This window comes from Gymnoscopelus braueri (assembly GCF_963280865.1).
Source record: "Gymnoscopelus braueri genome assembly, chromosome: 19".
NCBI lineage: Eukaryota > Metazoa > Chordata > Actinopteri > Myctophiformes > Myctophidae > Gymnoscopelus > Gymnoscopelus braueri.
Window position 1 is genome coordinate 13,219,520 of NC_137621.1, and position 21,738 is coordinate 13,241,257.

The 21,738-nt window shown below is 41.0% G+C and overlaps 2 protein-coding genes across 3 annotated transcripts in view; one reads left to right on the forward strand and one right to left on the reverse strand.

Annotated features, from left to right (window-relative positions):
- LOC308074994 (uncharacterized protein) overlaps positions 1-10,732 on the forward strand; it is a 28,991-nt gene extending 18,259 nt beyond the window's left edge. For both annotated transcript variants that reach the window (XM_080414569.1, XM_080414568.1), the window contains 7 exons: positions 6,092-6,141; positions 6,656-6,870; positions 7,214-7,455; positions 7,719-7,835; positions 8,917-9,064; positions 9,884-9,931; positions 10,025-10,732. In XM_080414569.1, the coding sequence (XP_080270695.1) occupies positions 6,092-6,141; positions 6,656-6,870; positions 7,214-7,455; positions 7,719-7,835; positions 8,917-9,064; positions 9,884-9,931; positions 10,025-10,281 (1,077 nt within the window). In that variant the 3' untranslated portion in view covers positions 10,282-10,732. The remainder of the gene's footprint in view (positions 1-6,091; positions 6,142-6,655; positions 6,871-7,213; positions 7,456-7,718; positions 7,836-8,916; positions 9,065-9,883; positions 9,932-10,024) is intronic.
- Positions 10,733-16,733: 6,001 nt separating this feature from the next.
- dnah1 (dynein, axonemal, heavy chain 1) overlaps positions 16,734-21,738 on the reverse strand; it is a gene marked incomplete at its 5' end in the record, with an annotated part of 49,208 nt that continues 44,203 nt past the window's right edge. The window contains 8 exons of the mRNA XM_080414170.1: positions 16,734-16,903; positions 17,598-17,832; positions 18,214-18,420; positions 18,598-18,742; positions 18,876-19,006; positions 20,040-20,210; positions 20,961-21,137; positions 21,273-21,452. Of these exons, the coding sequence (XP_080270296.1) occupies positions 16,782-16,903; positions 17,598-17,832; positions 18,214-18,420; positions 18,598-18,742; positions 18,876-19,006; positions 20,040-20,210; positions 20,961-21,137; positions 21,273-21,452 (1,368 nt within the window). The 3' untranslated portion in view covers positions 16,734-16,781. The remainder of the gene's footprint in view (positions 16,904-17,597; positions 17,833-18,213; positions 18,421-18,597; positions 18,743-18,875; positions 19,007-20,039; positions 20,211-20,960; positions 21,138-21,272; positions 21,453-21,738) is intronic.

Here is a 21,738-nt window from a genome sequence, read left to right on the forward strand (position 1 = left end):
TGGCTTCAGTAGGGCTGCTACCAGGATCCTATCTGCACGCAGCAATGCCTCAGCCACCGGCGAAGAAGAGAAAGATACTCGTTCAAAGCAAACTTTTAGTTTCAGCTCTATAATAATTCATGGCATTCCTTGAATTTGTATTAGATTCAAAAGACTAAAACTAAGCTAAAAAACATTTCCTATACAAACATGTTTCCTAATTGAAGGTAAAATAAAATGCACGGCACGCGTGCGTGCGTGTGACGTCATTAAAACACCGGCCAGTAAAAAAATCACCATGACAACGCTGATGTTGTGGTTAGGGTCTGTACATAAAGGCATATATGTTGTGGTTAGGGTCTGTACATAAAGGCATATATGTTGTGGTTAGGGTCTGTGCATAAAGGCATATATGTTGTGGTTAGGGTCTGTGCATAAAGGCATATATGTTGTGGTTAGGGTCTGTGCATAAAGGCATATATGTTGTGGTTAGGGTCTGTGCATAAAGGCATATATGTTGTGGTTAGGGTCTGTGCATAAAGGCATATATGTTGTGGTTAGGGTCTGTGCATAAAGGCATATATGTTGTGGTTAGGGTCTGTGCATAAAGGCATATATGTTGTGGTTAGGGTCTGTGCATAAAGGCATATATGTTGTGGTTAGGGTCTGTGCATAAAGGCATATATGTTGTGGTTAGGGTCTGTGCATAAAGGCATATATGTTGTGGTTAGGGTCTGTGCATAAAGGCATATATGTTGTGGTTAGGGTCTGTGCATAAAGGCTTAGATGTTGGGGTTAGGGTCTGTGCATAAAGGCTTAGATGTTGTGGTTAGGGTCTGTGCATAAAGGCTTAGATGTTGTGGTTAGGGTCTGTACATAAAGGCTTAGATGTTGTGGTTAGGGTCTGTGCATAAAGGCTTAGATGTTGTGGTTAGGGTCTGTGCATAAAGGCATATGTTGTGGTTAGGGTCTGTGCATAAAGGCATATATGTTGTGGTTAGGGTCTGTACATAAAGGCATATATGTTGTGGTTAGGGTCTGTGCATAAAGGCTTAGATGTTGTGGTTAGGGTCTGTACATAAAGGCATATATGTTGTGGTTAGGGTCTGTACATAAAGGCATATATGTTGTGGTTAGGGTCTGTGCATAAAGGCTTAGATGTTGTGGTTAGGGTCTGTGCATAAAGGCATATATGTTGTGGTTAGGGTCTGTGCATAAAGGCTTAGATGTTGGGGTTAGGGTCTGTACATAAAGGCATATATGTTGTGGTTAGGGTCTGTACATAAAGGCATATATGTTGTGGTTAGGGTCTGTACATAAAGGCATATATGTTGTGGTTAGGGTCTGTACATAAAGGCATATATGTTGTGGTTAGGGTCTGTACATAAAGGCATATATGTTGTGGTTAGGGTCTGTGCATAAAGGCATATATGTTGTGGTTAGGGTCTGTGCATAAAGGCATATATGTTGTGGTTAGGGTCTGTACATAAAGGCATATATGTTGTGGTTAGGGTCTGTGCATAAAGGCATATATGTTGTGGTTAGGGTCTGTACATAAAGGCATATATGTTGTGGTTAGGGTCTGTGCATAAAGGCTTAGATGTTGTGGTTAGGGTCTGTGCATAAAGGCATATATGTTGTGGTTAGGGTCTGTGCATAAAGGCTTAGATGTTGGGGTTAGGGTCTGTGCATAAAGGCTTAGATGTTGTGGTTAGGGTCTGTGCATAAAGGCTTAGATGTTGTGGTTAGGGTCTGTACATAAAGGCATATATGTTGTGGTTAGGGTCTGTACATAAAGGCATATATGTTGTGGTTAGGGTCTGTACATAAAGGCATATATGTTGTGGTTAGGGTCTGTACATAAAGGCATATATGTTGTGGTTAGGGTCTGTGCATAAAGGCATATATGTTGTGGTTAGGGTCTGTGCATAAAGGCATATATGTTGTGGTTAGGGTCTGTACATAAAGGCATATATGTTGTGGTTAGGGTCTGTGCATAAAGGCATATATGTTGTGGTTAGGGTCTGTACATAAAGGCATATATGTTGTGGTTAGGGTCTGTGCATAAAGGCTTAGATGTTGTGGTTAGGGTCTGTGCATAAAGGCATATATGTTGTGGTTAGGGTCTGTGCATAAAGGCATAGATGTTGTGGTTAGGGTCTGTACATAAAGGCATATATGTTGTGGTTAGGGTCTGTACATAAAGGCATATATGTTGTGGTTAGGGTCTGTGCATAAAGGCTTAGATGTTGTGGTTAGGGTCTGTACATAAAGGCTTAGATGTTGTGGTTAGGGTCTGTGCATAAAGGCTTAGATGTTGTGGTTAGGGTCTGTACATAAAGGCATATATGTTGTGGTTAGGGTCTGTACATAAAGGCATATATGTTGTGGTTAGGGTCTGTGCATAAAGGCTTAGATGTTGGGGTTAGGGTCTGTACATAAAGGCATATATGTTGTGGTTAGGGTCTGTGCATAAAGGCTTAGATGTTGTGGTTAGGGTCTGTACATAAAGGCTTAGATGTTGTGGTTAGGGTCTGTGCATAAAGGCTTAGATGTTGTGGTTAGGGTCTGTGCATAAAGGCTTAGATGTTGTGGTTAGGGTCTGTGCATAAAGGCTTAGATGTTGTGGTTAGGGTCTGTGCATAAAGGCTTAGATGTTGTGGTTAGGGTCTGTGCATAAAGGCTTAGATGTTGTGGTTAGGGTCTGTGCATAAAGGCATATATGTTGTGGTTAGGGTCTGTACATAAAGGCATATATGTTGTGGTTAGGGTCTGTGCATAAAGGCATATATGTTGTGGTTAGGGTCTGTGCATAAAGGCTTAGATGTTGTGGTTAGGGTCTGTGCATAAAGGCTTAGATGTTGTGGTTAGGGTCTGTGCATAAAGGCATATATGTTGTGATTAGGGTCTGTACATAAAGGCATATATGTTGTGGTTAGGGTCTGTACATAAAGGCATATATGTTGTGGTTAGGGTCTGTACATAAAGGCATATATGTTGTGGTTAGGGTCTGTACATAAAGGCATATATGTTGTGGTTAGGGTCTGTACATAAAGGCATATATGTTGTGGTTAGGGTCTGTACATAAAGGCTTAGATGTTGGGGTTAGGGTCTGTACATAAAGGCTTAGATGTTGGGGTTAGGGTCTGTACATAAAGGCTTAGATGTTGGGGTTAGGGTCTGTACATAAAGGCTTAGACGTTGGGGTTAGGGTCTTTTCATAAAAGGCTTAGATGTTGGGGTTAGGGTCTGTACATAAAGGCTTAGATGTCGGGGTTTGGGTCTGTACATAAAGGCTTAGACGTTGGGGTTAGGGTCTTTTCATAAAAGGCTTAGATGTTGTGGTTAGGGTCTGTACATAAAGGCTTAGACGTTGGGGTTTGGGTCTGTACATAAAGGCTTAGACGTTGGGGTTAGGGTCTTTTCATAAAAGGCTTAGATGTTGTGGTTATGGTATTTGCATAAAGGCTTGCAGGGCCAACTCCTTCTGGACAATAAATAATCATGCAGAATAACTGTTGAGACAGTAAACACAAATCAGCAGCATGAATTCCTAAGGTATTAAAATAATAAATGAAATAATAAATGAAATAATATATAAATAATACATTCCTTTTTCTCTTCTCACCCTGTCAGACAGCTATTCTCTGTTTTCACCCTGAAATACTGAGTCATGATCCTCTGATTTGAGGAGTATGCATTGTTAGGGGTTAGTGCTTTTCTGTGTGGCTTTGTTTAGGCTGAGTGCCATTTACTAGTGTGTCAATGTGGTTAATAAGTTAAATGTCCATGATTTAATTTCATTTTCTCTTTTTTAGGGAACTACTCATTTCCAAGTTGCCTATGAAGAAGTGAAGCATAGTGAGATGGTAGACACTTTAGATCAGAAGACAGAAACAAGCAGAAAAATATCTTCCCAAGATACTCCACAGGAAGTAATTACACCCAACATGTATCCGTCTGTTGTTATAGTCTCCCCCATGTTGTCTTCCTCATCCACATCAAAACAGTCCTCCCATGATTCCCCAGAAGAAATGATGCCATGTGACACAGCCTGTGATTTGTCAACCACAGACCAGCCTGTTACAGAGTCACTGTCCTCTGTGCATCACTCATTGGAGCTCCAAGATGAAACTGATCTAAGTTCATGCTTCAGTGGTTTGAGGATAGAAGAATCCATCTCTCTGCCTCGTTCTCACAGCTTACCCTCACTGAGCCAAATTCCATGTTTAAAGAACGAGGAAAGTTTCCGAGCAAAGCGGTCCCACAGCGTAAATGATGTTACACTACTGTACAAAACACAGAAAATTACACCTGATATCATTGTTGTGGAAAACAAGGAAAGCTACAGGTTCCACTGCACCCAAGCAGGACTGTTCCAATGCAACGTGACCGACCTGGTGTTTAAGTTGGAGACAGAGGGAGATGTGACTTACAGGACAGTCCCCTGGGACCGAGGGCTTCTATCCCAGCTCGGCATGAAGAGGCCTGCAGGACCACTGTTTGACATAAAAGGTTCTCAGGGGTCTGTGTGTCAGTTACAATTTCCACATTGTGAGATCCTCTCCATGGGTCGAGGCAAATCGTTGTCTGTTGTCCATGTGATGGATGATGATGGCTTTGAGCTGATCAAACCCCATATGATCACAGAAACTCATGTTATCATAAATGTAACTGGGATGTCTGTATTTGGTGTCATCATCGATATGTTGTTCGGGCCCCGTCCTGTCCAGGCATTGGTGTCACTGTTTTATAAACCACCTATTGATGATAATGATGACACCAGATCAACCCTGAAAGTGTTGCTGCTACCTGGGAACGTTGTGCTGGATGAAGTGCAGAAGAGACGGAGGAAGCTAGTTGGAGAAGAGATTTACATTGGAAACCCTCCCTGTAAACTAATCCCAAAGCAAGAATACACCCTCTCCACTTCCCCTCAAGATGATTCCATCATAATTCAACCTGATATCGCACCATTTGAAGTTGATGAATTACACAATTACATCGAAACATTTGATGTGATTTTAAAGGGCAGGTTTGAGCTTGTTACATTGCTTCTAAGACACAGTAACACCTCTGACTGTGTATGGAAACGCTGTGTAACAGCTCCTGGGATAGCTCCTACTAGAAAGCAACACGTTCAACGCACACCGACTCTTCCAGCAGAAGTTAGACTGTGTGACGTGCGGAGCAGATTCATCAACAGCGTTTCAGATCCTGTCCTCAACAGTCTCCTGGACAAACTTTTAGAGAAGAACGTGATAATCAAAGAAGAATATGATATGGCCCATGTGGAGAAAGTGAAACATGAAAAGGCACGTTTTGTCATCGACACAGTGTGGAGCAAAGGAACTGCTGCAAGTTCAAGGATGATATTGTTTCTCTTTCAAACCGACCCATTCCTCTCTGAACATCTTGGGTTGATGTAAAACTGTACCAATGTACTTGAGTTGGACACACTGAGGTTGGATCATTATATTTTATTTATATTTTGTTATGGCATGATCATCCAAAGCAACTTCAAAATAAATGAGCAATGGCAATGCCTTGCTGAAGGACACTTCAACAGGTCGGGTGCCTGGCCACCGCATGGACACACATTGACTGTTTCAGAGATTAAACACATGATGTTTCACAAACGACCTCAGGACACAAAGAATTGACAAATACCTTTAAAATGTTTTAACTCATGAAGAGGAATCATGTGTCTGACTTATATTTATTCAGCATTATTGGTCAAGTTACTTTATATTTTTAATAGATTTTATTGCTTATTACCTTCATTTTAAAGTAATACATTTCGTTACAATATTACTGTCTGAGCAAGAGTAATATATATGAACTAGACGCGTCGCAATTCTGGGAAATTGCAAATTGTGGTTGCACCGACGCCGGTCGCGGGTCGCAGGCGGCCGCCGGAACTCGAGGAATACGCCTGGAGGAATACCGTCGGAGGCCGCGCGACGTGCGATTCGAATTTGTTGCCGATCGGATCCCGCGTTCGTGACACGTGCCGTTTTGATTTGAGTAAATAGGCCCCTCCCATTAAAGAAACACACAGACTGAACATCAGGAAAGTCACTGATAGTTTGTTTCCTGCTTTGTCTTTCAGACCAGTTTTTCCCCCATCGTGCACACGGTACACAGAACCAATGAATACAGGTAGGTCATCCTCAACAGCTTCCTCTATAGACGAATCCACAGACCCGCTGCATAGCTGCGGTGTCGCGGTGTGGACACCGCAGCTAAGGCTGCCTACAGGCACTACAGGCAGCACGTCTGTGGATTCGTCTATAGAAGTAGAAGTTGTCTTTGAGAACATCAGGTGATCAATCACCACAGGTCTTCCTGTTTCCACTAACATGTTGTTTCTATTCAACCAACCACTGTGATTGTACGTGAACTGGATGCAACATGTGGCATCATGACACCTAATGAAGTCAATAGATGATCAATCAATCAATGTTTTGGGGTGCCGGTTGTCAAGTGGTTAAGGGTGTCCCGGGTTTGATTCCCAAGCCTGACGGCAGATTTGCTGCATGTCATTCATTCCCTGACTCCCTGTTTCATGCTTCTCTCCACTGTACTAACTAAATAAAGGCAGAAAAGCCCCCACAATATCTTATATTATATATACATAATATGTATACAAATAAATGCTTGTTTTGTGTCACAGGTTCAAGTTACCCGAGACAGGGCTGTTCCAGTGCAGAAAGACAGGGTTGGCGTTTAAAACGTCAGGGGAAGGAGAAGTCCTCTACAGGACTGTTCAGTGGGATGAGGAACAGCTCCAGTCAAAAGGAGGGACTCCTGCAGGTCCTCTGTTTGACATCCAGTGTCCTCAGCAGTCTGTCTGCCAGCTACACCTGCCACACTGTGAGGTCACAGCCGGTGAGTTACACAGTGTAAAAGACAATAATATGTTGGAAACCAACGTGGGATGTTGTATATTATGGTTTAGGCATGGTGTTAAAGAAGCAATTGTGTTATTTTCTTTCTTTCTCTCTTTTTTTGAGGTTTACCGTGAAATGGAATCTATTTTTAAAGCAGAACGTTGCTGATATTTAAACTAAATGTAGGATGTGAAAATCAGATACAACACTTAATGACTTCTGTGTCCTGAGAATGAACATTGCAGCCACGTTAGACCCAGTACACATTGTTTTGGGTTTGATTTTCAGAATGATATGATTCATGGTAAATAATCTGATAAATGTCTAAAAACCTTTCACAGATGATGACCTTTCTGTGGCCCACATCACAGATGAGGGGGTGAACTTCTTAAAACCACTGAAAGTGACCAAGACTCACGTGGTTGTAAATGTGACCCACCTGTCATTCTTTGGGCTGGTTTACAAACTACTTTGCCCTAACCCTAAACCAACCCGTGGTCAAGTTCTGCTGTTCCTTCCACAACCAAGCTGCATACTTGAGATGAAAGTATTACTGCTGCCAAGCAATGTGGATATTGAACAGGTAATGTATGTTCTGTTAAGTAACGAGCATCTTAGAGGCTTTAAATCTATTTAAACGTATGTACTAAAACATGAAATAGATTCAGATTGTGAAAAGACAACCAGAGGATAGTAATTCAAGACCAAAGTTTATATTGTAGTCTAAGGACAAAATTACCCAGATATTAATGGCAACAAAGCCTGTGTACATAGCCTGTAAAATCTGTCAATGTACCAGACATTATGAGTGAACCAGCTGGTCAAGGTGTCTTGTTGTCATTGTAGGTGATAGCAAAGTCTTACAACAAAGAAGATAAATACATCAACACTCCGACAGAGTGTTTTTTCACTCCAGGGGAAGTCTACAGTCTGCACTGTCCTCCACATGATGTACAACCTAAGGTATCACACACTAAACCCACTGTATAACCTGGTGTTATACAGCAGTTACAGTTACAATACTATTTACTCAATCAATGTAATTAACCCAATATCTCATTATGTTACTGGGATTCTCTGCTTGCATATACAACGAAAAAACAAAAATACTACACTTGCTTTTCTTTTTTAAGACTTTGCCTTTGTGGCCCTAGGGTTAGGGTCAGTTAGGGCTAACCCTTTTACCATGTTATGGTAAAATTACAATCTGAGTTTAGCATTTCCACCCATTTCCGCCTGACAAGATTTTTTGACATTTTACATTTTTGTCAATACACACTTTTTTCTACTACTCAAACAGATTTTGTCCAAAACTCACACAAACGCTACATATTTGTGGTCACTTGATCAAGTATGTATAAGTCCGATTTTTCAGATTCCATTCCGATTGGCTATGATTGGTATTCAAAGTGTGCGGAAGTGACTCATTTTTCACAAAATGCCACAAACGCAGCGTCCAATTGCCATGTAACTTTGCACGTACACTCCCAGTAGGCCAAGCAAAAACCACCTCCCCAATTATTCAAATTGGCCTCATGGTGGTTCTAGAACAGCCCACTTCATGTAAAGTTGTCTTAAGACACTTTACATGTAGAGCAGAGACCCCATATTGTTTAATCCCCAGCAAGACATTTATGCAAAGGTGGCAACAAAAAACTCCCCCTTAACTGGAAGAAACGTTGAAAAATGTTTAATTGGCATCAATCCAAAATGGACGCCAATTATTGTCAAAAAGTCATAAAATGATGGCAACATAATTTTTTTCTTCACAGACCATTTCTATGAAGTCACCAGAACAACATACTAAAAGTCCTAAGAAATCCTAGTTGCGGCAATTATGTTTAATTGATTAAAATTATTTAGTAAATTATTGTCAAAAAGCCATATAAAATGATGGTGAGGCCAATTTTCATTAGTCTGAGATTTCAAGTGACTTCCAAATACATTTTGAGGTGAGGAATGCTGCTGTTGCTGCTGCTGCTGAGGCTAGCACTACTACAGTAATACATCGATGTAATAGTAAAACAGTTCTATGTGTCTTCAGGCTTCGCATCCTTACCATTTGAACTATGGACCAAATTACCCTCCAACATTCATGGTGAAGATGGATCTCAATACAGAAGTCGTCTCATTGGAGGTGCAAGCACCTGAGAAGAACAAAGTGTGGACGCATAGCAACCTGAGTGTTAAAGGTACAGTTGTTCGTTCATTATGAATTATGGGGAACATTTCATTGCTGTTTACATTCACACCTTTAATCCGGGTTTCTCCTGTGCAGACCCATAGTCCACTATTCATTGCATTAGAACACCTGGAGCTCCCCTTCTGTATGCATGAGGCAGGCATTGTTACCATTATTACATACCATACTTTACTACAGACACTACTCCTAAACGATGTATAACCCAAACATAGCTTCATTATATGTCACTTGTCTGCTTTTACTGCACTGGCATGCACTATGTCCTATACACAACTAAACCTTTAGACATGGTAAAAAAAAAGGAACATGATGATTTTGTTTAAAAGCTATGATTGTTTTATCTTTGGACCAAAGATATCTTTGGACCAGAGATATGGCTAATATATAAAAAATAAAGCATAGGCCAATGCCTAGTGAGAACGATACCCCCACCCGGTTAGAAAGAAAGACACAGACAGACAAACAGACAGACAGATTATGTGTTCTCTGACTTCCCACTCAGCTCAACACACTCTCGGGTCCTCTGAGACACAGGCCAAGTTTGAGGTAGATTGGTTCTACGGTTCTTGAGTAATGCTGGGGGAAAGTTACACACAGAGGTTTTTGCATTCATAGATCGATTATTTACATTATTAAACTAAATAGTCACAATTATAATTCTGTTCATAATTGTTTATTCAGCTGCTACTTTGATGACTAACATAATGTAATATGATTAGAAGATATTTATTCAGATTAATATTTAAATATAATATTAATCATGTGTGTAAACCCTGCAGTAAAGGCTTTCACTTCATGTCATCCACAGGACAAACCAAACCAACGAGAATGAACCCCATCAGCCATTCTGTTTCAGGTACACACCCATTATCTTCATATATGTGTTTTTCTTTCTTTCAACTTAACAATCTTAAGATTTACAGTATGTTATCCTTTGATTTGCATAAAGGCAAACAGAATTTCTTGATGGAAAATCGGGAGGCTTTAGTCAGTAAAGTGAAGACCGTGGGTCCCATCCTTGATTACCTGCAAAGTAAGGACTTCCATCCTGAAATGGCCGCCAACGTCCAAGCTGAGACCACACTCCAACAAAGCATGAGGACGATCCTTGACAGTGTGACCACCGCTGAAGCAGCAGAGATCTTGTACAAAGCTCTTGTTATAAATGAGAAGCTGGTCATGAAGGAGTTACTGGGTCAGGAATAATACCAGGGGCGGATCTACGGTGGGTGGACCCTGCATGGACCGGGCCCTCGCACCTCTGTCCACGTTAGGGGCAAATATCGACCAATCAGAACAGGGAGCAGAGCTAAGTAACTTTAATGAAGGACAAGGATTTTTGTCCGAGTCCAGTGAGCTGACTCATGACTCTGTACGACAAACTGTTCAAAAGTTATGGGAAAAACATATATGATATATTGACCAATCAGAATAGGGGACGAGGCTAAGTAACTCTCAAATCAAGTGATGCGACTCACAAGTCTGTACGACAAACCATTCAAAGGTTATAGCAAAAAATAGGAACTATCAAATATCGACCAATCGGAAGAGGGGGTGAAGACTTTAAACCTAGTCCAATGACATGACTCACAAGTGTTTATATGTTTTGGTCATGAACCTTTAAAATGTTTACCAATATCTGCTGTGTTTCCTTATTCATATACGGGAAAACGTTTTGTAATAAATAAAACTAACCCTTGGATAAGATGTGACTCTTCTTTTTATAATGAAATGTTTCTGTCTACAGTTCAGACATTGTAACCCATCCATACTGCCAGCATCATTTAGATTGTAAAGAAAAGGACAAATAAGCGAAAAATGAATCTAAAGATACAATACAACTCTCTTTGAGTAGCCTGTGTACTTTATACTTTATAATTTCATATTTAGTTCACTTAAAAATAGTAGAATAGATGTCTCCCAGAATGTGATTTGTACCCATACTGTAGTATCTTCATTCTAAGGTTGTTTTATCATATCACATTCCCACAAAATCACATCCTTTAACTCGTTAAAACTGGGAATGCATTTTAGATTTTAGAAAGCATTTCGTTGCTGTCGGGCAGAAACCTCCTAAATCCATATTAACTCATTCACTGCCACAATTATTGCTGGCCGCGTTTGCCCACTGCCAGAGATTTTTCATTGAAAAAAAAAAAGTACTCAGGAGCCGAGATACAGATTTATTTTAAGTTTTAAAGGGACCACACCATGAATTTAATTTTTTGTTTTTGGGGGGGGGGGTATTTTTTGGGCTCCCCAGTGTCTCTTGTACCCCCAAAAATATTTTTTTTTCACATTCAGTCATTCATTCTCATTTCAGAGATTTTCAGAATGGGCGTGTCTGAACAGGCCATTTCAGAATGGCAATGCAAGTGACATCACTTGCCTTGCCATTGCATTGATGATGGCCAGACAGAATTGCTCAGTAGCCCCCCCCTGCCCAAAAGGACGTTTTGGTATTGCAGCTGAAAGTGCTGTATAAGCCAGAGACAATTGACTTGGGATGATTATATCTGAGTGATGATTTAGGCTCAAACCTTTTGAAAAAGGTTTGAGGGACATACACCATATGATATTAAATATCACTTTTTTTTTTATTCATGGTGTAGATCCTTTAAGTTAACAAGGAAGTGGATGGGGGTCTAAATCTTCGAAGAAATCATATCTCCTTGGTCTTTGGTGATTTGTTGAGTAAACCACCCTCGACATGTGATTTAAATTTGGGATTGACCGGACGTTTCGTTCGTGATTTGTGGGCTTTTTTGTAAAACGGGCCCCTCCCGCTAACTTTGGAAGCCATTTACGGACGAACGGTAAGGACTATCAAAATGCCGTTTGGATATCTTTATCGCATGGGTCCATAGATCACGTGTACCGATTTGTGTGAGATTTGGACAAAATTTGAAGGAAAAGGAGCAATAAGTGTGTTTTGAAGAAAATTCAAAATGGCGGAAAATATATCCTGACGCAAATGGGCGTGGCCTATATGGGGAGCTGCGTCATGAAAACTGTGGGAGGAGATGCGGTCTGAAGTTTTTCAGTTTCTCTATAACAATAGTTTGGTTGCCCTGTTAGGGCAACCACACTAATTATTACTCTTAAGTAAATTTTACCAAAATGCCCAAATTGAACAATTAAATAGTCTAGATTTTTTTTTAAACAAATCAATAAATAATGTCATTATATTGTATGCTCAGAGTTGTTCTTCATATGGGCACTACTGTACAGTATATATGCCAATTGATTCATTTATTAAATGCATGTTGTGCTCCAACCTCAACAGTCAGGGTTCAGACCAGGACATAGTACGGTGACAGCTACAACGCTTGTCACAAATAACATACTAACTGGTCTAGATAATCACCATCACTGTGCTACTATTTTTATTGATCTTTCTAAAGTGTTTGATACTGTGGAGCATTATATTTTATTACAAAAGCTAGCCTCCATTGGCTTGGATGATCTCTCGGTCAGATGGTTTTCCAACTATCTGACGGATAGAACTCAAGCTGTTGTTGCTGATGGTTTTAAATCCAGTTCTTTGTCAATTGGTAAAGGTGTCCCTCAGGGTTCAATTTTGGGCCCCCTTTTATTCACTCTTTATGTTAATAATATTGCACTCCCCTCTCCGCACTGGGATGTCCATTATTATGCAGACGACACAATTTTATACAGTATTGCCCCAACGCTGGAAGTGGCCACTGCAAATTTGCAGACTGCCTTCAATAGGTTTCAATGGGCTCTAATTAACCTTAAGCTTGTTTTAAACTCCAACAAAACAAAATGCATGGTATTTACACTCTTAAAGGCGAACAAATTGAGCTGGTCACATCTTATAAATACCTCGGCATTTGGCTAGATGCCAAACTCTCATTTAAGGTTCATGTGGAGAACCTAATCAAAAAATTAAGAGGTCAAATTGGCTTCCTTTACAGAAACAGGTCCTGTTTTTCTTATGGGGATACACTGTATATGCATGCTTCACTCTCCACACTGAAGCCTCTGGATGCAGTCTACCACAGTGCTTTGCATTGTATTACTGGTGATGATTATCTCACCCATCACTGTATTTTATATGATAAAGTGGGTTGGCCATCTCTCGCAGTTCGTAGAGAGCAACATTGTATGTTATTTATTTATAAGGCCTTGTGTGGTAAACTTCCTTTATACCTAACCTCGCTTTTGGAACCAAAGGTTACTAGTCACTCAACACGTTCACAAACACACATTAGATATACCAGTCCACGTAAGAGCAGTGAACATGGAAAAACTGCATTCATGTATTATGCTCCACACAAATGGAACAAGCTTCAGGACTGAAACTGGTGCGATTGGTCTCATGTCCATTTAAGCTTTTAAGTTGTATATTTCTCCAGTTCCCACCAGCGTTGGTCCAGGAGATGGATGGCAACCCTGGATACCCTGAGAACACATTTGCACTGCTGCGCTTCATGCGCAATGCGATTCTGCACCAGTAAGTTGAGTTAAAAACAACACAAAGGAAAGTCACACTGGTCAATATGTGTAAATACAAAAATATGTGTGGACTATGGAGCACTCCTCCTGGAGCACTTCCTTCATTGTCAAAACAATGTTCCCTGTATCAGTGTTACACTTTAATTTTAGGACAATGATTCAAAGGTACATCAACTTGCATGTACAGTAAAATATAAATGTACCATCAAGGAAATCAACCCAACAGGCCAACAGGAAATCAACCCAACAACCCAACAGGTTGCGGTTCACATTAGCCATCACCAGGGTTTTTATTTGCAATTCCTTATACAGGTTTACCTCATGCAGTACATGCCGTTCTCCTAGAATGAACACAACAGTACAGGCCAATGAAAAACGATTATATTTACATTCTCTTCTATTGAATCCCGTCAAATAGGTTTGATCAAATTGCAGACAATGATATGGTTGTGGTATTACTATAGCTGTGAGTGTGGTCACAGGTCACAATTAGAATATGTGACTTGAGTGACCACTGCTCTCTCTGTTTACAGTCCTGCGGAGGTAGCTCATCTTGACCTGATGGAGATGTTCCTGGTCTGTTTGGACGTGTTTACAAGTTTGCCCAAGAACAAGGCTGGAACTCAAGGACCACCCTGAAGGAAATGTTTAAAAGATTAGATGTGGATTAGATGTGGGCACCACTGCCAAGTCCACAAACCCTGAGAGAAAGACAAGTTTCAGTCTACCAGTGCAAGAATCTGGACTCAAAGACTCAAAGTGACTTAAAGACACAAAGAAGTCATTGACATATCTTGTCTGTTAAAGGAAACTGCATTAATAGAGATATAGCTTCATGAGCAGAGTTATAGTATGTTCTACTGAAGCGTTAGGGTCAATAGCATTGACTCATATACTGTATATGTAGACAGAATCAGTAGAGATATGATTTGGGCTCTAATTACAGAGCAGAAACACTTCACGCTTGATGGGTATTATACCTTAACAGTAGTCTCGCGTAGCCAGACAACTATTCCACGATCTCCGAATGCTATATAGAGTCTGGAACTACAACTCCCGAAATCCGCTTGAGGCAACTGGCACTTCCGTTCACGAAAATATATTTTAAAATATCTTTACATTTTCTTTTTTAATTTCCATTTCTGCTAAGCAGCAAGCTAAATATACTTAGATGATTTGTATTTATATTAGGATAAATTTGTGCGACTGTAAAGACGAAACGGAAGTGGGGAGGAAGCTTCACATCCGGTTTAAATTCTAAGCATGATCAGAGCTTCCGAGTCCCAGACTGTATGACCGGAAACATTTGAAAATTGTGGGAGGCAACAGTCTGGCCATGCGAGACTACCTTAATAGAAATGCTAAGTTATCTGGAAATATCCAAACTCATAATAAAGCTTTGCATATGTATAACGTTAATTAACGTTAATTAATGGCCCATGAGACAATTGGAGAATTGTCTCATGGGCCATTAATTGCTTCAGCAGAAAATCACCTACAATGGGGTTTGATTTGGTCTTTAGCACCATCTGCAGGTTTGAACTAGATATCATATCTATATGCTCACATTAACTGAAGATAAATCATGAGTGGATGTTGGTTATAGGACATTTTTATTCAGTAGTTTACAGACTTAAAGTTACCATGTTTCACCACATACATATGGAGAGTATCCATATAATTAATACAGCAATATTTTTATGGAGTTGCATGCCAATTTGTTCTGCTCAAAACTCCTGAATGGTGCTGTACTGAAACAGGCTCAATAGTAGAGGAGGGATGACAGGCAAAGTCATTTTATTTCTGGTGGTTTACACATAAATTACGCTGCTTGCCATGTGCTTGGTTCAATCAGTAGTAGTTGTCACCACTTTAGTTTTTTTGAGGAAAAAAGGAGTTAAAAAACCAGAGCAGATAAAAAAACAACCTGTCATGACAGAGGTTCATGTGTGAGGATGATTGATTCTGCAACAGGTGTGACATCATCACACCCAGCTCAGTGCTAATTAGTTTGAAAGGCCTGGTGTGACTGGTGAAAATAGATCAACATTTTGTAAATGTATTTATTTAGTTAGTTATTTTGCCTATAAAAACATACCCAAAACAGAGACACCAGGTTGAAAGAGGTTAAATCAGCCATCACCCTCCCTTCATGCCAAACTGAGACTGAGGAGAATCCCCAGATGAATACAGGAGCATACAAAACCCTAACCTTTTTCATGATTGTGATCATTGTTTGCACAATAGTTTTGTTAAGTGTCAACATATGAAATCACTCGTTTCGTTCTCTGTAGAACGTATTGTACAGTACAGAATTACATCTCAGTAATCAAGAATCACTGATACAAGTCTGCAAGTATCAGCATTTGTTAGGTATACACACTACAAATATAACTGCATGCAAGAGTTTGACCTGGGAGGTGTCTCGCATACATATAGAGATAACATAGATGTAAAATACACATTCAAATCCACAATGTTTGCACTGTTCTGTACTTTTCTGTGTCGAGTGTTTTTATGGGGTGGTTTTGTGTTCATCCACGTTGACTTTTTTAAAATTGTTTTATTGTTAATGCCAATACAATTTTTCTATTCTATTCTAAATGCTGTTTTCATAGCAACATAAGCAGAGGCAGAACAGCAGTCTGTTATTGAGAACAGGGATCCATTATTCAGAAACTACAGACTGCTGATTCAGAATGCCTTGACAGACCAATCAGAATCAAGTATTCAACAAACTATGTAATAAAATATTGTAGCGCACACAATACGTTTACATATCTTTCATTATAAATAGATACAGTATATAACTGACCAGTTGAACAGCATGTGCATGACTGTGTACTTAAATTATGCAAAATTCACACCAACAGCGGTATGGAATTCTACTGCTGCGTTTTGTCCACTAAATGGGGGGGGTGTACAAAAGATCTGAAACACACATCACCTTTTGGGTGTACACATAGTCCACTCCTATTTCAGACCACATGGTGCTTCTGGTTGGCTGCTGCTTTGTCTCACCGCACAGCGGCAACAGAACAGTTGAACTTCTCTCACCTTTGCTGCTTTGCTTTTTGCTGGCTCCGCCTCCTGCCATGGTGGAGAAAGCGTGTGTGTGTGTGTGTGTGTGTGTGTGTGTGTGTGTGTGTGTGTGTGTGTGTGTGTGTGTGTGTGTGTGTGTGTGTGTGTGTGTGTGTGTGTGCGCGTGTGTGCGTGTGTGCGTGTGTTCAGTTGTCCAGTGCACAGAAGAGGGCCACTCCCCGTTTGATCCAGTGACTCTGAGGGTGATCAGTGGGCAGTTCCACAGCCATCACATAGTTGGTGGAATGACCAGTTGTAGACAGAGTCCCTGTTGGAGACAGAAGAAACAGCAGTGATGATGTCCCTTTCACGACAACAGTACAGGTCTACAGCACACTAACTGTAACTGCACTGAGTCCAGTGTTTTGAAGTGGTGAGGTCTGCCTGCGCAGGATGCAGGGAGACAACAGGGGGTGTAAAATATTGAGCTTTGCTTGGTGAAGCTTTATGAAACTGGACATTAACTGGAGTCTATTTTAGGCCGGCAGTAAAGCCATCCAGGGAGGTTAAGAAATAGACATGGAGTAAGCAATCTCCATGTCTTAATGCAAAATAATAAACATAGCAGCAGATCCCCACTGACAAGTTAGACTAGAGGAACTAAAGGTTAAGGTTAGGTTATCAAAAGTTCGTATTGACAGAAATACAGTATACTGTACATAACGTTAGTATTTTTAATTTCCTATAAAATGTCCACCCATAATTTGTGTTTACGTGTAATAGTTTCAAAGATGGACAAAGGTATTGATTAAATCTTGCCCATGAACATTCTGATAATTATATCCAGTTATATAAGTTTAAAAACATGGTTGTGCTTGGTTCTACTTCAGGTAAGGGTATCTTCCAGACTAACAGCTTTTTTGAGATTTGCTCCTCTACTAAGGTACTTCTAGGAAGATTACTTCATTCAACTATTAGAATCTAAATGAAGCCAGTTGTGTTCAGATCCTGTGAGCACTGACCAGCGCGTGTGAGGGTTTTGTAGATAGGGCAGACGTAGACCCCAGAAGTGGGAGGCTTGCGGAGGGGCTTTGGAATCATCCAGATGACAGACATCTCTGTATGGAGCTCTTTGGGCCGGGACTCAGCCAGCCGGCCCGCCACCGCGTCCCAGCGAGCCCCTTCCAGGAACAGACCGTGGATGTAGCAGCCCACGTTCGGTCGCTCCGTCATCTCACATGGCGTCTTTGCCATCACCTGATGGGAGAGAAGATCACAGAAAGAAACCACTTTGAATCTGCTGTCCCTATTTTGGGCATGTCATTATAGACACAAATGTAAAACAAAACTAAAAACTAAAAATATAAAATTTTCAAATTTCTTTTAAACGTTTTCAATAATAATGAAACAATTGTGATAATAGATCTATAAGCGTGACCAATTTGGGTTGCCCCGATATGTTGTGAAAGGCTTTTACACATTTTCAAACCTTTTTACATAATAAAAAGTTTATGAGCTTGTACATCAGCTCTTTTCACTCTTTTTGTGTGACACCATCGTATTTTTAAGGGCTTAAGGTTAGGTTAAGTATCAGCAGGTAAAGTCTTAAACGGAGAGCGGCCGTTGAGCCTGGCTGACTTGGAAGTGGAAGCCGATGGTGTCGATGGATACGGCGGCGCTGCGGGCGTAGTTCTGCAGGGTTCCGGTGAGGAAGGCCTGCGGGAAGAAGAAGCCGCTGATCCAGAAGGCGGCGGGTACGCCTCCAGAGATCCAGCTCTGCAGGAACCTGATCCTCTGGAGCAAGTCACACACCCAGGAGGCCAGCGGCTTTAGAGATGGATAGGCCTGCAGGAGAGCAACGCACACACGCACACAAACAAAACCACAAGATGATGTAACTTCTGCATTAACCACTAAGACCCTGTATAATTAGCTGACCGGAGTCCCCCAGGGGTCTATACTGGGCCCTGCATCCTTTTTTCACTCTTTTTTCGTGTGTGTGTGTGTGTGTGTGCGTCTTGCCTTGCTCTTCCACATATCAGGCACAGCGTTAATGAACAGACTGCTGGTCATCAGCTCCAGGTCTGATGACATCACCACCAAACCCCTCAGAGCCTTGATGATGTCACTGAGACTCTGAGAGATGACACCCAGCAACCTGTTGTACCTGGGAGACAGACAGACAGGGAGGGTGGGAGGGAGGCAGGCAGGCAGGCGATTTGAAAATCATATTAACAGCAAATCTACAAGCTTGTACATTTTGCAATGTTTGATTTTTTTAAACAATTATGTGGTGTTACCTGATGACCTCCTGGATCAGTACTGTGTTCATGGACTCTTCGTAGAGGACAGGGTATTTAACCATCACCTCCTGTATATTGAAAGGCTCAGGGATCTGCTCAACGATACCTTCCACTATCTCCTCCACCATCTACGATAGAGAGAGGAACGCAAAAATGGATCCCACCAATTCACACAATCAGATAATTAATCATTGTCCAGCCAGCCGGCAGCGTTGCCACGTCTGCTTTATTATAAGTGACTTTGGGCTTGTTTTTCTGTAAAATCACTTGTAAATATTGGTAGTTGCGGGTTGCATTTTTTTGGGCTTGTTTCTAAAGTGTAATTGCTTATTTGGTCTTGATGTCTAATGTTGTTTAAACCAGTCGATATCAAACATTTTCATGTCAAAGACCCCCAAATTAATAGGTATTTGTGGGGACTCGCAACTGAAAATATTTTGTGCCAGGGATCCCAATACTAGATTTGACTATTTAAAATGTTTCAAGAATATTCCATATTTGTCAAAGTTTTTCAAGATGTTTTTGAAAATAGCAGTTCACAAGCTCACAACGCGCTGCAATGCGAAGCGTTATGAGCTTGTAGATAGGCTATTTTCAAACAGCAGTGTGTGTGTGTGTGCTCATGTGGCCTAGTCGCTTCTTTTGGGCTTGTTTTCATAGACCTGGAAATCTGGCAACACTGCCAGCTGGCAATGTTCTGTGAATTGGCAATGACTGTTTATTGTAGAATTCTACACTGAGCTTTGTTCATAAGAATGTTGTCACAATACTAGCTTGACCCAGATTGAAAAAACAAGTAACTCCACTCCAGCAAAGCCAGACCGATAAATCGGCCAACATTTGCCTATTATCACAGATATATCGGTATCTGCATATATTCGTTGTCTGATATGCGGCGATATGAAAGCATAATGTTGACAAAGATAATACTTTAGAAATTGTTCTTATGTATGTACTGTATGTATGAACGCACGTGCACACACACACGCACACGCACACGCACACGCACACGCACACACACACACACACACAGTAAATGAATATCAGCCAATATAACCCCATTGGAATTTGTTACTCCCTAATAATGCCGGTCCCCACTAAGCAAAATCCAGAACCAAGGTAAAATCATAGTTCCATTATGGAGGTAAAACAGACACACACCTCCTCCCTAGTTGAGCCCCCGCTGGACGTGGATCGGGGCTGGAGTTGAACCAGAGACCCCAGCAGGGCGAATGTCTCATTCTGGGCGAAGCTGATGTCAGCGTTGTCGTGGAGACCAAAGATCTCAGGCGTGTCATTGATGGGCAGGCCACGGATGTACGCCAGGTAGCCCTATAGGATGACAGCACAGTTACCATGACAGCAGGCAGTGGAGGAAAAAGTACTCAAATGTTTTACTTAAGTAAAAGTATCAATACTGCAATGTAGAAGTACTCTGTTAGAAGTAAAAGTCCGGAATTAAAAATGTACTTGAGTAAAAGTACAAAAGTATTGGTATCAAAATGTACTTAAAGTACCAAAAGTTAAAATACTAAAATGTTTGAAAATAGCAGATCTACAAGCTCACAATGTGTCGCATCGCGACGCGTTGTGAGCTTGTAGATCGGCTATATTCATATAGCCTATGTATAAAATAGGGCTGAAGTGGTTAATGTATGTTTTATAATATTAATTTCCACTACGAAGGGTAGCCCAGAACCTTAAATTGGCTGAAACTTTCCAGAACCAGTGAAATTTTGTTTAAGTCTCCATTATAAAAAAGCTGCATAAAAACAGCATAAAAGCAGTAAAAATTGACGATCTACAAGCTCACAACGCATCGCAATGCAACGTGCTGTGATATATTATGTTCTGGGTTGACAGAACTCAGGCTTAGTACCACCTCCTGAGCAGGGCCCTACCTACAGGATACAGTCCAAAATACTTGCTAACATTATTTATTTTTATAATGTTAAATTGCCAACACAACATGCACCTCCAGTTTGTGTTGACATTTTGTGAAGAATGCACATTTGCACATGACACAACTGCATATAAGTGAGTCACAGCCTACTCTTTTCAAAGGCCCTGGCTATTTCTTACCTTGACATCCAGGCCAGGGTCTATCTGCCGGTAGACTCCAGATGCAGAGTAGAGATGGTGGATGTCGAGCACCGAGGGACAGTAGAAGTCTTCCAGGATGTTGAGGAGACAGCGTCTGTCCCAGTCGTCAGTGACACGGCCCCCGTAATTAATCTCTCCTGCAGTATATTTTAACACCTGACCAAACACACACACATTATTATATGAGATCCGGTTCCGGATCCGAACCCTTGTTACATGACCGTGCTCTAAAGCATAATGTCTAAGAGAGTAACAAAGAGCCACAGGCAGAGTCTTTCTCTCTCTCCCAACCTTGTACGGGACGTCCTGGTACTCGTCCAGGAACATTTTGAGCTGGCTGATGCAGATGCGCAGGTCTCCGTCGGTGAACTCGTAAGGGATGTTGAAGCCCAGAGGGCCAAATTTCCTGCGTTCAATGGCATTCCCATGGAACAGACACAGAGATAGGAGCAGGGAGCTGAACTTTCTGGCCTGGACGAGAGGGAGAGGAGAGGAGAGGAGAGGAGAGGAGAGGAGAGGAGAGGAGAGGAGAGGAGAGGAGAGGAGAGGAGAGGAGAGGAGAGGAGCACCAGTGGTTAAAGCCAGTGGTGAAAAGTATTTCACATTTTCAGTACTTTTACTCCACTACATCCCGGAGACAAAATATTGTACTTTTTGCTCCACTACAATTATTTGAAAACCTTAGTTACTAGTTACTTACAAAACATACATGAACCACTTCAGCCCTATTTAAACTTTGGCTATTTGAAAATAGCCT